Here is a 22,936-nt window from a genome sequence, read left to right on the forward strand (position 1 = left end):
GCCTTAAAACCCATACTAGATACGGTGAAGACTTCCATGTCATGGGAGGAGCAAAAACAAGGAGGTTAAGGGAATTGAAGGGGAAAAATGGTGTAAAGAAGCAAGAGTGAGAATTCTACCTCATGGGAATGCTCTCTACAACCGAGGGGAACCCACACTGGCCCAGGACAAGTGTGTGGAGATCAGATCCTGCAGGATATGTGGCGCATGTAGGCAAGCTAGCAATATCAAAGGCACAACCTCTTCCATCCCACCTCCCAGCGACAAGAAATTCAGATTTATCATTGAGCGCATGAAGTAAAATAATGTCTAAACCGTTTAGAAGTTCATCCTCTGTGTGTGTGTGTGTGTGTGTGTGTGTGTGTGTGTGTTTTCTACAGATAGGAAAGGGACACACGCTACTCCCATCCTTTCCCAGCCAGCGGTAGGCATCTGAGACAACTTCAGAGTGGGCGGGGGACATACAGTGGGTGGTTTGTGAAGAACATATGGACAAAGAAAACAGGTGAATCTGATTTCTGGGACAACTTTTTCCCCACCCATAGAGGAAAATGCCACATGCCCCATGGCCCTTGATTATGTTTGAGGATAGTAATATTTGCGTTTTGGATCTAAGTTGCTCTACGTGATATGACAGACACTGAGAGAAATTATCCCACTAGAACTGAGAAAAGGATGGAAGTTTTGAGACTGTCGCAGTTACAGTAGGAAATGATTGCAGGATGGCCAGAAACTAGCCATGGTGGTCCTAAGAAAACCGTCCAAGAATCTCAGGAAAAATAGAGAGGCTGGTCAGAGAGTAGAATCACAAATATTTTGGAGAATGAGCTGCTCAGCTCAAAACTGATTTTACTGGACAGGACTGAGTGCATTCCATTTTGGTAAAAGTATTAAGTTTCAAAAGCATAAGAAACTGTATCGACGTGCAGATAACCCATCTGTACACCCTAGCATTCCCCATTCTGGGGCACAATAACAGGACTTCCAGGTGCAAACACTTTGCAATTCTGCGCTTTAGGGCTTTCTCTGGACCATAAAACATACTCAGGTTGCAACACCACATAAAGTACTTTGGAGTTATTGCCTCCCTTTTACCCCCTAGAAGTCCTTCAAAAAAAGACTTGACTCGGAATAGACAGATAAACATTCGCATTTCCTAAGCTCTGAGGCAGAACAATTCTAAAGCATGTTCTACACTGTCTCCTAGAATCCCCAAGTAGTAGTGAGCCTTTATTGTCCATCGAAGTGACCTACGAAATAATACAGTTTTAATGGGTTTCTTTCTCATCCTTAAGCCACTTCCCTATTCCTCTTCCAGTGCTCCCAGTTATCACCTCTCTGAAAAACATTCTGATATTGAGAAAGCTTATTGGATAATGGAAGAAAAAGTCCATTATAGTGGATTTCTGGAAATGATAGAAAATCCCAGAGTACTTATTGGAGACTCTTGGGTAGACTCAGCAGACCAGAAATCACACTTATGCCTAAACCTCTTGCAATCAGATTCCAAGAAATAAGGTACCAGTGAGAGAATTGATGCTCAAGGTTAGTGAAGAGTAAATGATTTATAGATCCCTTCTTCAAAAGTTTATCTGTCCTTGTCAAGGTCACATATAGTCCAGAGAATTTTAATATGATCATAAAATTATACTGGTTATTTTGATATTTTTAGAAAATAAGAAGTGAGTGTAGAAGAATGGAGAAGACAAGATTTGCCTTGATTTTAAAAGTAATGCTCAAAGAATGTTTCAAATTCTATAATGATGAGCTTAAAACAAAATCAGAATTATTTTTAAAAATAGATGCCTTGTGGCCATTTTTCTCAAAAAGTGGTAATAATTAATAAACAGCATTACAAATTAAACTAATTCCCTTTCTCAATAGATTCACTGACACAGTAGGAGAAAATTATCTGTATCCTGATTGCAAGGCAATTTAGTTTCTCATGATCTTCTCCTAAATAGGAAGAAATTGAGTGAATCTCCACTTAAAGATGATTGGAAAGTTGATATGTATTATTCTAGCCAGGCGATACGTATTATGAGTATCAAACTTGGAAATACTAACATTTCGTACAGGATAATTGTCTGTTGGGGGGAGGCTTTCCAATGCACTGTAAGTTGTTTATGAACATCCCTGGTCTGCCCCCAGTAGATGCCAGTAGCATTCTCCATCCCTGCCATGACAACCAAAACTATATCCAGACATTACCCAATGACCCGTGGGGTACAAAATCCATTTTGATTAGTGGGAGGTCTCTTGAGGCATGCCTAATATCTTTCCAAGGGAACATATTTTCACTAAATGTATATAAAATTTGCCAGTGATTTTGTGCAAAAGGACATTGTGAGGGAACAAAGATATAAATTTATCTCAACTGGCTAGTATTCAGACTCAGTGCAATGAATTTCTCATGGATAGTTATAAATTCCTACATTTAAATTCAAATAACAAATTTCATAGGTATAAGTTAAAGGAGACCTGTCTTGGGAAGAGTCTGATGATTTAAATTAATCATAAATTCAAATAATCCAAAAAAGTATTAAAAGCTTTTTTAAAAAATAATGCAAACTTAAGTGTCATTATTAGAAGAATAAGGTTCAAATCAGGGACGTTGATACAACCACTGTAATTTGAGAAGGTTTAAGAGAAGTACTAAGATTTTGAGAATTTTAGCATCCGGATAAGTTGGGTAATAACCAAGGGAAACCAGAATGTTAAGAACAGAGAAGAAAAAGCCCAGGCAAGGATGGGGGGAAAGTGATAATCTTGGAAAGGCTGTCATGTAGAAGATAGAGTACATTCCATTTTGCACAGAGAAAACTAAAGAACTAGCAAGTGGGAACAATAGGAATCTAGAAATGAGAAACCACAACTACCCCACCATGAAATAGACTACTTTACAAAATGAGCAACCAGTCCTTTAGTCATGGCTAGGTAATGCTTTGTCTGGGATATTGTAAAAGTGTAAAAATATTAGAACTATTAACTCAAACCTTTAAAATTATCTTAATTCTGAACTTATAATTTTATGTGAAATCTACTCTATTAGTAACTGCCCAGAACATTTCTGTTATACTGTTAAGGAGGTAAAATTTATTTATTTTTTTTTATCTTCTAGTAAAGTATCTAATTCTAACTAGGCAAAGCATTTAAATGTATTACATTTCAAAACTCTCGCAAACTACAAATTGTTTCACCGCACTTTTCTTTTTTTAAAAGATTTTATTTATTTATTTTGAGAGTGCGTGAATTGGGGGGAGGAACAAAAGGAGAGGGATTCTCAGACAGACTCTACACCCAGCAGGAGGCCCGATGTGGGGCTTGATCCCAGGACCCTGAGATCATGACCAGAGCTGAAATCAAGAGTGGGATGCCTAACCACCTGAGCCACCCAGGTGCCCCTTATTAATAATCTTACTTATCTAAATAAACTTGGTATGATAGAGTGACTGCCCAAGGACTCACAGCTAATGAATTTCAAACCAGACTTCAGGCCCCAAAAATCAGGCCCTAAATTCTGATAACATTACTCTTTTATTTAACCGTGAAAACACGTTGTTCTAAACAGTAAATATCAGATCAGAAGTATTCAACAAAACTTATTATTTTTTTATTTTTTTACTTACTTCTTTAAAGACTTCTTTTATTTGTTGCTATTTTTACTGGAGAATCAATATTGTGGCTCCACATACTATGTTTTATTCAGGAAGTTATTTCGCACTCTTAAGCAGGGTTGATCAGTGGCATCTTAGAAACCATTACCATTTCTTTCACAGAACTGATTCAGGTAAGAAACTTTGGATGCTACCATTTGAATACTCATGTACCTCACCCAGAATTGCTGTCTTGTTTGAGGGAACATCACCCAATGATTGTGTAAGAGAACTTACACAAGCACAAGACATACTTATCATAGTTGGTCAAGAATCAGTCTCCTTGATAAAAGAGGAACTATCAAGAAGTGGGGAAAGCATCTTCTTTGTATAAGCCTCATGGAGAACTATTTCCTCCTTTTCAATGAATTTAATTTTGAGGTCAATTAGGTGGGTTTTTCTGTTTGCTTATTTTTTATTTTTTGTTTTTGTAGTCCATTTACCACTTTGGAATATTGATGACCTCCACAAGATGGATGCATTTTATGGACAGAGTCTTCTTTGCTGTGCGTTCGATATGTACAATGTATCTTCAAAATCCTTCATCAAGTATTCCAATCTTTGGAGAAGTTTGTCTTCAAATGAATATCATGTTGTTCCAAATAGTGGATATATGAGATGAACAGAGTGATTTACATATATTAGTACTCAATAAATATTTGAAGGTTGAACTTGTAAAAACAAAGCAAAATTAATTTTTATAAAAATCAGATAGCTGAACAAGTTACAAAAAAAGATACTGCCTCTGTACATTTAAATGTATATGATACCTCCTGGATGCTTACTTAATCCTCACTGAACCATTTATCTTCAGTATTATTTTTATAACAAAGTTTTGTTTATATCCAAGGTCTGTTTTGTTGGTTTGGTTCTTAACATGTTAAGGAATTTTTGATGTCCTTTGAAGATTTGATGAGCCTAGTTAGACTCTCTTCCCAGGAAAATGCTTTTCTGAATATATCTGTCAAATTTTATTAATAAATATTGTTAGAGGTTATTAACCCCTGGGCTCTGGGGATCTATGTCCCACAGGTCAAGAATCCTTTATCTGTTTACTACTGGTAAATTTTATACTATTTATTTCATCATCTTTAAAAATTCTTACTTTTTTTTTTTTTTGAAGATTTTATTTATTTGACAGAGAGAGAGAGAGAGATCACAAGTCAGCAGGCAGATAGAGAGTGGGAAACAGGCTCTCTGCCTAATGAGGGACTCGGTCCCAGGACCCTGAGATCATGACCTGAGCTGAAGGCAGAGGCCTAACCCACTGAGCCACCCAGGCACCCCTAAAAATTACCTTTTAAGGTAAGCTATATAACATAATCTTTAACTTAGACATTGAGAAGAGGTAATTGTTTCCCTATTATATTTAAAAGTTATGAGTTAATAAGAAAGAAATAATATGTGTCTAGAACAAGGTAGGTATAAAATGGCCTAAACCCTCATGTTCAAACATTTTACTGTGAAAAAGGAAAAAAAGACCGAACTCATGCTTTCCTATCAGATTACTCTCAGAGGCCAGAGTTTTAAATCCGTTGTCAGCTAACTATGGGACTGAAACTTACAGAAAGTAATTGAAGGATCATCTCATTTCCACAGTGACTTTGCTTTTGCAGGAAAACATAATTAGTGAGAGATGAAAAAGTATATTCCTTTATACACTTGTCTTTTGCATTTTTATTTTTCAAATAGCACAACCTGAACAAACATTTTTGACATGTTTTCTTGAATTCATTATTCTTATGGAAAAATAATAGCACACAAGGAGCCACCTTTTCTTTGCACTTAGTTGTGCAAGGCACATTAGTTCTTATTATCCTTACTACCCTGGGAGGTTGGTATTATTACCTTTTTCTTTTTAAAGAATTTACTTATTTATTTAAAAGAGAGAGAATTAGAGAGAGAGCACAAGAAGGGGGAAGGTCAGAGGGAGAACAGCAGACTCCCTGCTGGGCAGGGAGCCTGATGTGGGACTTGATCGGGACTCCAGGATCATGACCTGAGCCAATGGGCAGTTGCTTAATCAACTGAGCCACCCGGGTGCCCTACCCTTAATTTACTAATGCGAAAAGTGAGAGAAATGAGCTAACTCGTAGCTAGTAAATGATAGTATTGGAGTTTAATCACAGATTTACTTGAATTATTCTGCTTTTTATAGAGAAAATTGTATGTATGAAATCAGCATCTTCATGTTGTTCTTAATTACTTTTTATGAGTTTGCAGTTTCCTGGGCAGCAAGATGAACAGATGTAAACAAAAGTACAATTCATGCCTGTATCTTTAAGTCTATGAATGTAGATGCACTTAATGAATGTTAAGCTCCAGAAAAATAGAGGCAGTATTCTTCCCTTGCTTGTCTAAAGGGCAGGTTTTCCTTTCAAACTCAGTCTTCCTTACGGGGCCACTTTGTCCCAAAATGGTGCCGCAAATATATATATATATATTTTTAAATCAATAAATCCACAGTTGTATTAAGAAATATTTTATTAACAAAACAGTAAATTCCACTTGCTTAGCATTTCCAATAATGGATAAATTGGCCTTGCAACAGAAAAATCAAAACAAAACCTTTAAATACCCAATCACACAAAGTACTAGAAGGGTAGGGTTATGTGGCCTTCCTTTCATGTCTTGGGGACTGACCACCTCACACATTATTGTAGTATTTGTGTTTGTTTGTTTGTTTGTTTTTAAAGGCAACACATTACATGGATAAAAAAGAAGCATACTCAATCAGAAAAGTTACAGTCTAGACATGTAATCAAATTTATGCCAGGTAGTGTGAAATCCTGTTGACTGCAAACTATTCATGGAACCCGGATACATTTGGTATGAAGATATTTAGGATCTTATTCATGTCTTTTTTTTCTCTCTAGCTCATGTTCCTCTCTTTTCTTTCTCCAATCACAAAGAAAGAAAGAAGAAAAAAAGAAAAAAAATGCTAGATTTTGTGTAGTCCAATAACATTAGAAGTATTTTTACTGACAATATTAGATTGCATCATTGCATGAAATTTTAAAATTTATGCTGGAAAGAAACAATGAAATCAATCCCAAACAACATTCTTCATAGATATACTGCTTAAAAATACCATTATTTATTTTCTATCAGATTTTGGAATCTTTCCAGATGGAAACTCGTTCAAGTTCAGTAGATCATATGGAAAAGCAACTGTTTCTTTTTAAATCTTCAAGATGTAAATTAGTGGTTTCATATTTACCTTCTTATTTCACTGGCTTTCCCTGAGTAAGACTGAATGAGAGGAAAAAAAAAAAAGACATGAATTCTTGAAGCTAGCAACTTAAAAAAAAGAAGAAAATCTGAAATACAAGATATGGATACTAAATTTTAATTTTAAACCTCTACTTTCTGGGCCATGAAAAGACTTTAAGACTTTTCACACACCACAATTACTTGGCAACCATAGATAGTGGTGATTTGCTATAAATTATACATATTTCTAAGGTGCTGTATGTCTGAAATCCAGGCCACTTCTTGGCTTTTTTCATCATCTAAAGTATCACAAAAGATGTTTTGCATTTTTTTTTTTGCCTTTGCTGATTAAAGCTAATTGTAAAGGTATTCTCTTTTATGAAATCTAATAACATCCATTTAGGAGATGTTAAAGTAATGCGACCAATTTTTACTGAGGCATCACCTTCCAATCTAATAATGCCTTTCCTTTGCATTGCCTGCTCATATTAATAATTTATTGCTATGAACATCATTGATACAATATGCAAAAACAAGTGTATAATCTATACTTTTCTATTACTTAATGTGTGTTAAACTAAAACTATATTTAATGGTATATACGTAAAACCAGAGAAGTTAAAATATGGTCAATAATCAACAAATAATGATTTTTTTAGATGGATAGTAATACAGAATCAAAAATTACTGAAAATACTTCCTTAGTTGAGAAAATGTTTACTTTCCAAAGTGTTCATCATGCATATCAGGTTCAGAGACTATATATATATATGTATACATATATATATATATAATATTTTATTGGAAACAAAGTATTTAATTGCAGCAGCCAGGGTTAAGGTGTAGATTGACCAATTTTGCTTCCGTAACCTCCCTTACATAATGGTTCATATTCATGCAGCAATATACCAGTGATATTCTATTTGATAAGAAAAGGTTCCATTTCATTAGGGACTAAAATATTCTCAGGGTTTCTTGAGAACATGATCTCAATGAAGCAAATCACCCCATTTGTCATCAGTACCTTGGCACAACTATCTTCCTTCCTTCCTGCTTTTCAATTTGTCAGTAAACATTTGCTGTTACATATATGCTCGGGTTTTCCATCATATCTGATGGATTCCTCTGGATTGGTTGTGTGTGTGTGTGTGTGTGTGTGTATGTGTGTGCATGTGTGTGATCGTAAATGATAAAAGTATGAGGAAATGTGAGTATTGGGGGAGAAAAGAAGATTATAAGATACATATGTATATATTTTACCTTCTAATTCACACCTTCATACAAATACTAAAACTTAATTGCAACAGAATGAAAGCTGTACATGTTAGAAAAAAAAAGTAGCTGAGTCTTTTTATATACATTCATACATATCTTCCTTAGAATAAACACTACATTGTAATTTTTTTTAAAAAAGTAAGTAACTGTGGCAATTTATAATGGTGGCAAAAAAAAAAAAAAAACCTGAAATAATTGTTGCTCTGATGTCGTAAAACTCCCTATACTTAGCAACACTTATAACATTGAATTTACCAAAAATGGCTGAAGAGCAGAGATATATTTTGCATTTTCTATACAACAGGCTATAAAACGTCACTTATCACAGTCCAGAAAGCACACAGAGATGGATTTTATATAAACATATGTAATAACATATTAAGCGTGCATGAAAATTTCCCAATGATTGCATCTATGCCCTCTTGGTTTTTTGTTTATTTTGAAATTTTAGTGTGAAATGTGCCTTATATTTCACATTGTTGAAAATAAGGCCTCCAGACTTTTTTCCCTCACAACCAGAAAGGGGCTTTTTGAATGTGTTCCTACACGAGTCTTCAAAAAAGCCAGCACTTTGTTTCAAATGCAAGTTCCAACCACCGCTCCAGTTGCGCCAGGTGGCAAACCCAAAGGTTTGCAGGTTGGGTCATTCAAAATGACACAGTCTTCTCTGGCAATCAGACTAACTGACTTCTCAGGAAAGCGCTAGCACTTTGGCTAAATCCAGGATCATAGGTAGCTTCTTTTTTTTTTTTTTTTTTTTTTTTTTTTTTGTGGTGTGTGTTGTGTTTTTGTGTTGTGCCTTGATGTTGTATTACTCCTTTGCTTTATGAATGCGTGCGGTCATCACTGTCTTTTAGGAATGTTCCAGCAACATAAAGACAGGCAGAGTAAATGAAAACACTGTGGATGTTAGGGAATTTATTGGCCCCTGTTTTTTTTTTTTTTTTCCCTTTCTTTTTTGGAGAAACAAGAGCATGAGATACTTTTTATTTTTTAAAAACAGTCTTTCCTTCCTGATTGCATTCCCTGTCTTCTTTTGTATGTGCTTCATAAAAAGGAAAGTAAATAAGTTTATATTATGTCTCAGATAAAATGAAGACTATTTCTATACAAGGGTCTTTTTAAGATCTTGGGATCAGACGTAATACTCTTTATCCTTGTTTTTCTTATTTTTGTTGGCGCTTTTCGCACTGCTGGGTTGTTTCTCCTTTACAACAGCCCCATTGGACTGTGCTGAGTTACTGATGTAGTTTCGACTCTCGTCCACATGGTATGAGCCTTCATCCCGGTTCCTGTACTTGTACATGGCATAGAGAAGGATGAGGATGCACAGGGCGGCAGCAGCTACTATCCCCACCACCATGCCCGTGGTGCTGCTGGACTCTCGGATCACTTCCGCTGAGCCTGGATATGGCTCTCTCCCGCCTGCTCGGGTTGGGTTAGCTGTAGGAAAGAGGGTGAGAAAAACAGCGTGACTACTGAGTTCACTGAACTCCCGAGAGCTATATTAACATTCACCATCTATTTCCATGCCTAATGAAATAACACCTACTGCTTTAGGAAAAGTCTATTGCTGCTAAAAGTAGCAATCCCTATGCCTTGTGGTCACTAAAAACTAGGGACTATGAATCAAAGGACTTGGGGAGAGATTTGTCTCCATCTGTTCTTTATCACAGATCAGTTTTGTTAACAAGATTTTGTAAGTGCAGCCCCAAATAAGCTGCATGTAGATCTTAAGGGTCACGTTGATGTGTCAGGTGAAAAATCCTAAAGCCAGCATGGTAAATAAAATTATAGTGACACTATCTTATAATATCAGAGAGTATTAATTTAGCAATTAAACTGATGTTCATGCAGAACACTAGGGTTAACTCCAGACTCTGAATTATGATAGCTGAACTTAGTATTACTTTAGAAATCATATCACTTCATACACTAATGAATATGGTATTGAACAACAGGATAATCCAGGCATTCTGAAGACTTCTCTCACTCATTTGTAAAAGCATGATTTTAGTCACATCTTTACAAACTAAAACAAAACTGAATAGTTTTGGAGGTTTATTTATTCATATAAGTATATATGCATCGCTGATCCATTAGCAGTGGTTGGGTGGCCACCAAAACTAAATTTGGGAAGGCGAAGTAGGAAAATTCTTTTTTCTCAGTTTTACAGACTTTCTAAATTGAGTATAAGTCAAAATTCAGTACTTAATAGATAATAATGAATAAAGGACTGGCTAGCCTACTTTTCTTCAACTGGCAAAATTCTCCTTCAAGTCTTTCCCAAGTATAAATAAAGCTCTTCCATGGATATAAGAAATGGATTACAGGGTTCATTAATGTCTTCTCCAGGGCATAGTCAGGCACTGAAAGTGATAAAAGATGAAGAGAAAAAGTCCTGGGATTTAATTGTGAATAGGAGCTGGGGGGCAGGGAGAAACTCTTTTTCTTTACAAAATTAACTTTTTTGGTGGGGATTTTTAAAATACTAACTGTACAGAGATAAAAATCTATCCTATCTTTGACTCTCAGGTCACTATTTCTCTATGGATTGTGTTTTCTTTCTCTGAATCGCTGTTTTCTCCTTTGTCTTACAGAAAAAAAAATTACTTTTCAGGTATAATAGTGAATTAAAAATGCTGTAATTTTCAAAATATTTTTTGCAAATTATACAGAATGAATTAAAGATTGTATACATATCAGACATATAGGTATGTGTATATAAATGGGTATGTGTTTATACAGAAGTTGAACAGTTCAAGACTAAAACTGTTTTTTACTATTATTAAATATCATTTAGTAGCTATTTTTAATATTTCTACAAAAGTTCCTATTAAATATTGGTAGTCATTTACCAGCTATAGCTCTGTACTGCTTTATAAAGCCATTTTTCAAACATCACCAAGATTTCTTCTGCATCATGGGGGGAGTGTTTTGCTGTCACTTTCCTTTCCTTCCCCGAATAAAGCCTTACACATAGAGCCACTGACAAAGTAACAGTTCTCAGGCTCAAAGCAGCAATACCCTGTGTTCTGGATCTGTAAAATGTATCAGGTGAAACATTTCAATGCAATGTCACTGCTGAGTTTACAAAAGCCCATGTAATGTTGTTGAATAAAAAGCCTTGTTGTTGCTTCTGTGGCCAAGGGGGAAGGAGACAAAGACTATAATCCACGGCATTTGATTACAGGAAATTAATTTCCTCTTAAAAAGAATAGAACCTACTGCAGGAACTCTGTCCCTCCCTCACTAACCAAAGACAGCGCCTGCTCTTTCAAAGACAGCCATCTTTGCCCAGGTCTGCCAATTAGCTCAGCTGTGAACTTTCACTGAAGGACAACTTGTTACTTGCTCATTTGTGGATCACTCTTTTAACATGGTGTCTTCACACTAAAGGAAGGGTTTTCTTTAAATGGCACTTAAATCTTCTCCCCCATCCTGATGGAATGTCTTTATTTTAAACACATTTTTCATAATGATCTCACTTTGTCAGAGAAGAATGGAGAGAATGGATATAAAGCCCTAATCAGATAGTTCATGCTAAGAAGACTTGAGATTTTTAATGAAATGCAGGGTTGAAATGTTCTGTACTAAGAGTATATACGTTCATTTTTTTTTTTCTAGCTAGGAACTGGTATCATAAATGGACTATTTTATCCAATAATTTTAATCTTATTTTTATATGTGCTAATATTTCTGATATATTTTCACAACAACCATGTAAGTAGCACAGCAACAAGTTTATGTTAAAATTAGAATGAGATGCAAGACCAAAGCAAAACCTCAATTTTGCCATACAGGCATTTGATAAACACCTCCTATTTAAGGAAAATACTCTCCTTTTTTTGCAACTCCAGCCAAAATGTTGTGTAAGTCACATGCAGGACTAAAAATATCTCTGTAACCCACATGTAAATAAAGATTCTAAGTATCATTTTTTAAAAATAATCGACCAAAAAATGTCAAAATCCAGTGATGAAATACCTTATCCTTTTTTCCCCCTGATTCACATTTAAAAATTAATAACTACCACAGGTATTATTATAGGTCTGTTTGCAATATATAGTTGCTTCCATATCTCACTGATTATTTAATGATTTTTTTCTGTTTTTGCTTTACATCTAAAGGTCAGTGACATTTTTCTTAACCTTTGTGCTAAGATCAGAAGTATTTATACACCAAAGACATCACTCCCAGGTGTGCAATAAAAGGCTAGAGAAATATGGGGTGCCTGGGTGGCTCAGTCAGTTAAGCTTCTGACTCTTGGTTTCAGCTCAGGTCATGATCTCAGGGTCCTGGGATTCCGCCTCACATTGAGCTCCCTGCTCAGCACAAAGACTACTCGTCCTCTCCCCCTCTCTCTGTTCCTACAGCTCTCCCCCACTCTCTCTCTCTCAGATAAATAAATAAAATCCTTTTTTTAAAAAAAAGGCTAGAGAAATTTAAAGATATTTATAAATTATACATGTGGTTTCACTTATTAATGGTTTATTTTGATGATTGCTGGAAAACTTTTGAGGAAATTTCATATTAATTTAAATGTAGAGAATAGTAGAAATTGCCAAAAAAGCTAAATGCCTTCTTATATAATTTGGTGAAAATTTATATCAAAAAGGAAACAGAGTCATCTCTTAACCCTTTGTAGCAATAAGAAAAAAGGGAGTTTGATCAGAGAGATCCATATACATTTTTTTTGTTTCATGCACTTGAGAATTTTGCATTCCCTTCACACTCCATAATACACTAAATCAAGACATTTTAAATAAATAGGACAATCTAAATATGTTTTCTCAGCAGTGGTAAAAACCGAACAAATGAACTACAGTTTACTTTCACTCTATCTACCTTTCCCTGTCCCAGCATGTGATAAGAACACTTTCAAAACAGGTAAGAGAGAGTCAAGGAGGGAGCTGAGAGAATGGAATACATACACATTAGGGGTAAGTCCATCAATGGTCAAAAGCTAGCAGACTTTGGGGTGAAACTAAGCTAAACGGACCAGAGGTACAGAGAGCCCAGGTCAATGGAAACCTTGAGCAGAACCAGGGATGAGTAATGAATAAGCCAGAGCACCAAAGGGTCCTTTCTCTTGACTGAAAACAGGCAAGTAAGCATCCAGCTGTGGGGGTGATACATGTATTTTGATTCGAGGCTTAGGTTGGAAAACAAAACAAACAAACAAACAAACAAACAAAAACAAAAAAAAAAAAAAAGAGAGAGAGAGAGAGAGAGAAAGAAAAAGAGTAGATGAAATATCCTAAGTGCCCATTTATACCCCATTTCAATGATTCATAAAGTAGGAAAGCATCATGAATGATACACAATTTATATGAACACTAAAACAACAGATGATCTTCCTCCTGTGTCATTCATGCCCATCATCATGTAACCCTCAGAGTCCCCTGGAATAAAATAAACTACAAGGTCTGCTACCTGTGGGGGGAGCACATCCACACACCTGAAGGGCAGTATGAATGCTTCTGATACCGCCTAAATGATTCCGAAGATACTGACTGCCCAGGCAAGGACAAAGAGCCGTCAAAAGGGTGATAGCCTCTTTCATAGAAGCTACTTTTCAGATAAATGGCTGTGAAAGTATTCCTCGGACCCAGAGATGGGTAAACAGTGCTATCTTAGAGGACAGATAAGCACTGATTTTTAATTCTCTCTTTATCTCTGTCAAATATTTGGTAAGATCTAACGTCTCTTTCAGAAGCCATCTACATAGTCTGCTTTGGCCCAGATTCATCAAGAATCCTGTAGGTCAGCTCTATGTATTTCCTTGTTTTTCACTGTCTGATTAATACTGTGATTATTTAGGCAGGCACAGTCTTTCAAGTACTAGGACCCTAATTAACATAGTTCCACACTATACCCTAACCCAGTTTATTCATATGAGATAATAATTCATTGTGGAAAGTGTTCAGCGCAAAAGACACATCCCCATGCTTTGTCATATAAAAAGAATAAAAATGCATTTGTACTTTCCCCCCAAAATTTAAAAATGAAATATTTAAAATTTTAGCTTATCTGTAACTTTGCTGAGATAGTTATTTTAAACTACCACAACAGGAAGAGAAATTGTCCTGATGTATGTTCTTTCTTTATTTTTGACAGTCTTTGGCACTACATCTGTGAAAGAACATCATTTCCCCAAATAAGAACTCATTTAGATCCAGTTAAAAACACATGGAACAAACATGCTTAAGTGACACATGAGGCTATGGTAGAGAACAGAAAAGAGAAGACTTTTTGTGGCAGGTCTCTCTCCTCACCAGTTCCTCTGACCCTCTGCCACCAAGCCCTTTGCTCCTCTCTGCTCTCCCTTCTACTTCTTCCCCTCTCTACCTCTTCTGGGTGGCCTTCTCCCAGCTCATGACTTGTCTTTGAAAATGGCCTTCAGAGAGCATAATGGGTCAGCAAGGTGTTCAATGAGTGATAAAACCTACTGCCAAGCTCCTAATTTCAAATCATGATACAAAAGAGTCTTTACTGCAAAAAAAAAAAAAAAAACAAAAACCAAAAAAGCAAAAGGTCTAAATGTGATTGTTTCACTAGAACATATTCTTTGTGTTTCATATTGGAATGGCTTACCTTATCATTTAACCTTCTAAATTTGTTTACAGAATAAAATTATATACTTTATCACAAAAAAAATGCTCTCTGTTACGAATTTTAAAAACTTTGGTTAGGTCGATGGGGATGTGTAGTGTACATTATGTCATTACGCTTTTCACTGGAGCCTGTATTTATCAGTTTGCCACTGTCAGATTGTATCTAGTCGTAACCTTAGTTTAGGCAAATGGGGAATATAAAACCCACATTTACTTAGCAAGATGAATTACAACTGAAGCTGTAAAATAACAATGCATTCTGGAAGGTAAATTTTTGAACATTAGCCAATTTTTCCAGAGGCTTCACTCTGCAATGGAAAGTGTCTGGTATCCTTTGGTTATTCTTTCTGAGACTGGAAAAACAGCAATCAGATATTGTTACGAAAAAATAAAACTGCTCTTGATTTATGTTCTTAAAATACTATCTGAGAAATGATGTTTAAAGCCCTAATTCCTGTCACATAAAAGGAAGGTTGGGGGGGCGGTGGGACCTTATATTTCCATTGGTGAGTTCACCAAAGCAATAACCATGCTATCAGATGCTCTTTTTATCACTCAAATTGTCATTTTTATGAAACTATTTTGTATACTTGGATGAGCTGTTCTTTCACTGTAACCTTATTATATTTATGTTGTTTCCAAACTTAGCTTTGTAGGGTAAGATTACAGTTTCCAGGCAATTCTTATTGTTGGTTTTATTTCTTCAATATAGACTGTTTGTGTAGAGGTATGTCATCAACCATGACCCTATCACATCAAGGATGAAGCAAGAATCTCACTATATACTGGGTGCCTGGGTGGCTCAGTGGATTAAGCCGCTGCCTTCGGCTCAGGTCATGATCTCAGGGTTCTGGGATCGAGTCCCGCATCGGGTTCTCTGCTCAGCAGGGAGCCTGCTTCCCCCCCCCCCCTCTCTCTGGCTACTTGTGATTTCTCTCTGTCAAATAAATAAATCTTTAAAAAAAAAAAAAAGAATCTCACTATATACTGATGACAATGAAAATTCTGCTTTTGAGTTTGAAGGAAAAAATATAAGAGATTTCCAATTTAAAATGGTAACATAATGATAAAATAATAAAAATTGATTAAAATGATAAAAAATGATAAATGATTAAAAAAACAGAATATGAGGTATATATTTTGGATCAGGAGGGGTATATAAAGGATTATAGAACTCCATAATGCTCAACATATATCATCCTTCCACCTGGAATTGTTAGATATCCTATCTTAAAATATCCTTTCTAAAAATTATTGGCAAGATGCATTTATTGAAATTTTTTCTAAAAGTCTTTGACCAGTCTTTCTGGTTTTATCATAAAGTAAAAGTGATCAATTTTAAATTTCTGTCTCCACCCCATGTAGGAAAAAGCTGCCTAAAATGATCTCATTAGGACAGAGCACTGTACTGTGTTTAATAGATGTAGAAATTATTATAATTCTAGGCTAGTCTTGAAAAATGGTTTCAGATTTATGGGGGAAGATTTGATTTTTCCAGTACCCAGTTTCATTAATACTGTGAAAAGAAAATTGGAATTGTAGGCTCCTGGGGTGTTTGTAAATTGAGATTAGCACAGTTTTGTCCCTCATCTCCAGAAAAATAAAATTTATTATTTTTTCTGCCTCTGTGCTTCAACACAACCTGGGTCAGAAGAAACAATCATGATGCAATCCCTCAAAAGGATGAACGTTTAAATGCCACAGCTGAAGGAAAGCAGGTAGGCAAAGATTTGTATGCATGTGCTAATTTCAACTCACACTGTAGTTTTTTGAAAGGTGATGAATGCCGGATGTTTCAAATCCCTCCCATTTTCCCTTGCCATCAACTCCACCCAAGATTTGCATATTCAGAAGTTTGCTCATGAAGGTCAGACAAAAGGCTTGAGGGAGGAAATGTCTGACATGTCTTAGCCTTTCTAATAAAACGTTGATTCAGAAAGAACCTGGAAATCAATAAGCCTTTGCTACCTGTGTGGCTGCTTGGCCTAACATTTTCCTCTTTCAAAGACACAAAGGCACCTGTGTGAAGGGATGTACAGAGGACACCCCTGGGGAATTGAGAGATTATCTTCACCCGAGATCTCAGAACTACATGGGAGGGTATGCTAGCCCCAGAAAAACTCATCCTGTGCTTGGAGGACAAGAAGCACCAACTAGGACAAGCTACTACCTCAAATGACAGACATGGGACTAAAAAGGCAAAGGACAATCATACCCTGTATGACTTTGGTCACAGTGAAAACTAATAGAGCAACACACACATTCTCCCTCATCTCTGGGAGAAGCCAGAGGATCATGGCATTTACAGAAGCCTGCTCTTCGATCACCAAATACTTTGTAAACTGTGCTTCTATAGTTTAGTCATCCACAGGCTTCATAAACTTTAACATGGTCATTGTGCCCATTAGGTTTTATCAGAACCCTTGAAAGTGTCAAGGTATTTACTGAAGTATTAGACCTTCATGGTCTGCCCACAGCTACCTACTCAAACTTGTCTTCACTTTCTCTCAAAGGAATCTGCAGTCATAATTTTTATTGCTGTCCCTCGTTTCCACATGTCAATAAAATTCTACCTACAAGCCCGACTCATATAATCTTTCTCATCTGCCTGGCTCAATACTACTTATTCCTCAAAATTAGCTTAAGGCTCCATCTTTTATGAAGTTTCTTAAGAATATTCACTCCTTCTGTCAACTAAAACATAGCGAACCAGAGTTATGTCCGAAGGACTGTGTTAGGTCCTTGGGGTAGAGTGGATAACCATACACACTTGAAACTGCCATCACGGACCTTGAGTATTCCAAACCAGAATGATATAGTTAAACTTAAAGCAACAGCTGGAGCATGTGTGATGAAAGAAAAGGGTAATACCATGCAGGAGTAGAACAAGGGTTTCTGATTTAGACTGAAGAGTCAGAAAGACTTGACTTGGTAACATGTATGCTGACACATGGAAAAGGTTTGGAGACTAGGCAAGTGAAAAGTGGACAAAAGAGTCTTCTAGTCAGGAGGAATAAGGAGTAATGATCTTGTGGAAAGAAAGTTTGTTTTTCAGAGACTTAACAAAAACCAGGATGGCTGTAGCACAGTGAATGTTGGGGGAGGGTGAGAAGAAATTTGAAGGTGGATATAAAACTTAACATACAGATTATAGGCCATACAATGAAGCCAAACATGATGAGATCAGCATATCTGACTTCATAAAAAGGAACATTTTGTTGGGAAAAGGAGCCACTAACCAAGTGAAAATGTAAATGAAAAGGAGAGGAAAAATATGTGTAGCATATATAACACACTAAGAGTTAATATCTCTAAAATACAAGGAGCGTGTATCAAGTGACATGAAGAAGACCAAACAATCCATATAAGAATGGACAAAAATGCACGCAGGCAAGCAGAGAACAGAAGATCCAAATGCTTGATTTCATTAGAATAGAAGTCAAAATAAAATAAGGGTTTTTTTTTTAAACAAAACTAGAGGAATAAAAAAAGTGATAGTGTGATAAACATATTTATTTGGGAAACGGGCAATACTGCTGGTGAGAATATGAATTCTTCAATCATTTTTAGGAAGTAATCTAATAATACCTTCTAAAATTTTAAAAAGATTAAATTGCAATGGATGATGGGTACATGTGAGCTCATTAAACAGCCCTCTAACTTATTATATGCTTAAAATTTACAATGATACAAGTTAAAAAATACACAAATATTTTAATCAAACAACCTCAGTTTGGGGAGTATAGTCTACATAATTAAAGATACCAGCATATAAATATATAAATACACAATGTTTGCTATAATGTTATGAGAAGAAAAGAAAAAAGTGTGAAAACTTACGAGTTTGATAACAAGGCTACGGTTGAATAAATTACAGCACACCCATAGTCTAGACTTTTATGAGCATTGAAAACAGGAATTAGAGTCAAATCTGTCAACCTGAAACATGTCCATAATATATTAGTAAAGCAGAAAAGCTAGTTTAATTCATATAGCATGCTTCTACTTCTATATGGCAATAAAGAATAACAAACCCTATATTTATATGTTTTTAATAGGAACATGGTGAAAGATTCATGTCAAATTGTTACCATTGGTTAATATATGAAGATGGGAAAAACAGAGTGGGGGGGGATAAAACCAAGTAGAAAAGCTAACTAAAATTTTTCAACAAATATTTATTGAGTAACAACAATTTACCATGTACCATATTCGATGTTGATGATATCAAGGTACTTAAGACAACCATGGGTCTATATTAGTGTATTAAAAATATAACAGAAAATATAAGAAAACAAGATGATTTTAAAATTTAAAAAAATTCAGTAACAGAAGGCAACACAAAATTTGATACTAAGAGATAATAATGAGGAGGCTTTAGAAAGGCTCTCAGAGTAGAAGGTATTTGAATTGAGACCTAAAGGAGAAGAATGATCCAGGTTTCTATTTTGAACTCTGGAAAGCCACTGATGGTAAAGAAGGAAAACAGGGAGATAGAATGGCCGGAAGCTGCGAGAACAGAATCAAGAAGACGTATGGGGGGATTTATAGGAAACTTACATTCATTCCCATCTTCCCTTGACCATATAGGACAACGTCCATTTTGGTAGGGAGCCCACACCATTGTGAAAACTTACTTAAATGTTTCATTTCTGTTGGGTTGATTCTTTGCTTCCAGACCGTGTAGCTAGGCCTTTGATAGCTTCATGTAATTCTGTCTTTTCTACCACTTCCCTCACCTTCTAACGTCTAACGAAGACTGCACACACATGCTACAGAATGTATGTTTTCTGACTGATTAGAGGAAGAGATTTTGGGTAAGTCCATTTCAGGAGTAGACTGGGATGAATTTAACCATTAAGGAAATGTGAGAGACCTCTGATTTCAGAGGTAGTAAACAGGTGGGCAAAACACTGGCAGTGAGATCTTACATATTCCCTCAACACTTCCCTAACTTCCAGCCTCTTCAACATCTTCAGTAAAACGAGGAAATAGGATATTTATCTCATGAAACGAGAAATCACTTCTCCTGTGCTTAGGAAAATTGGGACCAATTTATATCAATGCAAGTATCATATCTGCATTTATTTTCCCTATGCCTCCAAGTAATAAGCCACTTATTTCTAATGACTAAGTCACTAAGTTATTTAAAGTCAACCAACTTAAAAGTCTCCAGTTTGGTTTTCTTATTTACATCATCTGACACCCATAGCACTACAAATAGTTGAGAGCTAATTTGGAGCTCTTTTCTCAAAATAAGCAGAATAGTTGCAGAAGTTTCTCCGGTACTTTTCAAGACTGCTTCTACTGGAAAGGAAGCTGAAAAGAGCCTTATCAGTCAGGACAAACTTCTTATCATTGTTAAGCCAAAGAAAAGCCATCTAGGCAATAATTGAGAAAATCAGCTTCAAAGCCAGGGAACCAGGAGAGACTTGTTTTTCATCAAAATGTATTAAATTCCAGAAAATGCCAGAAGAGCTATATTTTGAAATGTAGATTGTACTCTCCATTCCTGAGTTTTACTCAACTATACTCTTCAATAGCAAAATATATTCTTTTTCTGGTTGCTCAATGACTAAAACACCTAGGAATACATACACTCAGAAATCACTTTTCTTAGGGTGCCTGGGTGGCTCAGTCATTAAGTGTCTGCCTTTGGCTCAGGTCATGATCTCAGGATGCTGGGATCAAGCCCTGCATGGGGCTCCCTGCTCAGCAGGGTGTCTGCTTCTCCCTCTCCTACTCCCCCTGCTTGCGTTCCCTCTCTCCCTGTGACTCTCTCTGTCAAATAAATAAATAAAATCTTTTAAAAAATCAGTTTTCTTAACATGCATTTCACTTTTTAACATATAGAAAGGTCAACAACCAATCTACAAAATTCGAAAGGATTCATTCCAAAGAATCTTCAAGCCTGGAACTAGGTTAGGAAGAACCTGATTTATTGGAAGACAAAAATGGCACCAGGACTGTAAGTCGAGTAGTGAGGAATGTGTGTGCGTGTGTGAATACTGCAGCCCTACTCCCAGTTCTCGGACAGAAGTTGCTGGTCATGTTTTTTTGTTTTTGTTTTGTTCTATTTTTTTACAATTTACATGTTAAGTCAGGGTTTTGAAGAGCTCATGGTGTTATTTTACTTAAGTATATTGTGTTATCAAAGCACACTTCTTAATTTCCCTCCAAATATTGCACAGATTTACCTTTAGTAGATACATTTTCACATGACATAATTGTCAACTGATGCTCAGTATAGCTACTCTGCCTTCTCACTCCGAGTCCTAAATTCCTTTTCTTATTTTATGGAGTTAACAACTGTTACCTTTGCTGAATTATTAGTATATGGTAGGCTCTGTGCTGCGCCGACACATACATGTTATCTAACTTATGCCTCGGAACAACTCTGTGATGTAGGTGTTACCACTGTTTGACAGGAAAGGAAACGGAATCTCGATGAGGTTGTTGTTATTTAGTCTTCACAAATAGCAAAGACAAAATTCAAACTCAAGTATGTCTACAGTTATTACCACTTTATACATTCAGTGTGTCTCCATTTAGGACCACGGTACAATTTGTTATTATTTTCCAGGTCATCCCTTCCCGTAGAACTGAACAGTTGTCCTTTTCTGCATAGCGGTCCGGTTCTACCCCTTCCGACTCCACTCTACTGCACCTGCTGCCATCTCTCTGTCAATTCTGGCAAAAGGAGTTTGTACCGCACAGAATCCTAGGAAAGCAGTGGCGAGGGGTAAGAAGAATATTGGTCACTGGGTTCTAGCCCAGGTACTTCATGTGACTTGCGAAGTTGCTTTTAACAATTTACGATCCCCTGTTAACAGTTTTTTATTACAGACATCATTGTGGTACATTATTTACCTCCCAAGGTCCCCAGGAATATCGGATTGGGTAGAATAATAAATGTGAAAGCGCTCAGAGAAGGATCAAGTATGATATAAAAACAAGGATAGTCTGATGATCCTCCCTGTGTCTTCGACACAACAGGTATGGAATCCACAATATTACGGCACGCCATGGCTAGGTCAGCCGTGATGTTGACCGCTTAAGACATTATCTTCTCGGGGGTCACTGCAGTTAGGGACTTGCCTAACGTGCACGGAGGGCCTGTGAATTCAAGTGACAGAAAGATCACCTAATTTGCCAGGCATGTGGATTTGGGTCCTAAACTGTCATGCTGCATGTGGAGCTCATTTCCATTTATCTGGGAAACATTCTATCGTCATGAACCAGTGCTCCCTGGCGCCTATGGTTGGAGTGCATTAAATTTCTCCCTCTTTCAAAATTTCATTATGGTATCTTATATTTTTAGGTATCATGAATCAATCATCTCCGAGCACTCTTTAGTCATCACTGACAGCAAGGCTTCTTATCATGGAAATAATGACTCTTCTGATGAAGTATTAGGTTTCTTTCTAAAATTGTTAGGTCAGTTCTTTGTTCTTCCTTCCTTTCTTGCTCTGGAATCCTGTGGTGTACTTGGAAGGAAATACAGGGTAAGATTTTTAGCCTAGCTGTGTGCTGGGGGCTAGATGCACTGCTCCTCCACCAGGGTCCCTGTACACCGTCTACATACTACATAAGTCCAGGTCATTCTGGGCCCCAGAACAGTATATAATTTTCCTGATTTAACACTGGGTCTACTCACTTTGGGTGATCATCTTTATATTCCTGCCAGAAAGCTACTGCTGTCTCAATTTTCTTTTGTTGGAAAAAGATCACATTTTTTTTGGTGAAAGTGTAAGAGCTGAAGTGAAAGATGAGCCAGGTTCTCCACTGAGCTTCTCAGAAGAAAGCATGTCAAGCCTAGAGCTGGGAAATATGAAAGGGAGGCCCTCCAACCCGGGGAGGGGGGGGGGGTTGTGGAGCAAGTGGTGCTGTGGCTGGTTAGGTCACGTCGCCTTGTCTTCCTGGATGTCTTAGGAGGAAGAGCAGGCAGATGACCAGCACAGGCAGGAAGGCTAATCACTCCTTCTCTCAAGAGCTCAGCAGGGCAGAGACTGCAATTTTTTCCTCCAAAAATAAGAATAACAGTTGATATGTGCTCTCTTCCCATCCTTACAACCTAAATTTATCCCAACTGACGCACCACTCTTGTCTTCCTGGTTTCAGAGTGGCTACTGAGAAAAGTTTTGTGCTAATAGAATTCAGAAACACTTTTTAAAA

At 36.6% G+C, this 22,936-nt stretch overlaps 1 protein-coding gene across 29 annotated transcripts in view; it reads right to left on the bottom strand.

Moving 5' to 3' along the window:
* Positions 1 to 6,122: 6,122 nt before the first annotated feature.
* Positions 6,123 to 22,936, bottom strand: part of NRXN1 (neurexin 1) — a 1,166,360-nt gene continuing 1,149,546 nt past the window's right edge. For all 29 annotated transcript variants that reach the window (XM_045077824.1, XM_004752835.2, XM_004752837.2 and 26 more), the window contains one exon: positions 6,123 to 9,587. In XM_045077824.1, coding sequence (XP_044933759.1) covers positions 9,280 to 9,587 — 308 coding nt within the window. In that variant the 3' untranslated portion in view covers positions 6,123 to 9,279. The remainder of the gene's footprint in view (positions 9,588 to 22,936) is intronic.

This window comes from Mustela putorius, unplaced genomic scaffold (genome assembly GCF_011764305.1).
Source record: "Mustela putorius furo isolate JIRA1106 unplaced genomic scaffold, ASM1176430v1.1 tig00000224_pilon_pilon_pilon, whole genome shotgun sequence".
Taxonomy (NCBI): domain Eukaryota; kingdom Metazoa; phylum Chordata; class Mammalia; order Carnivora; family Mustelidae; genus Mustela; species Mustela putorius.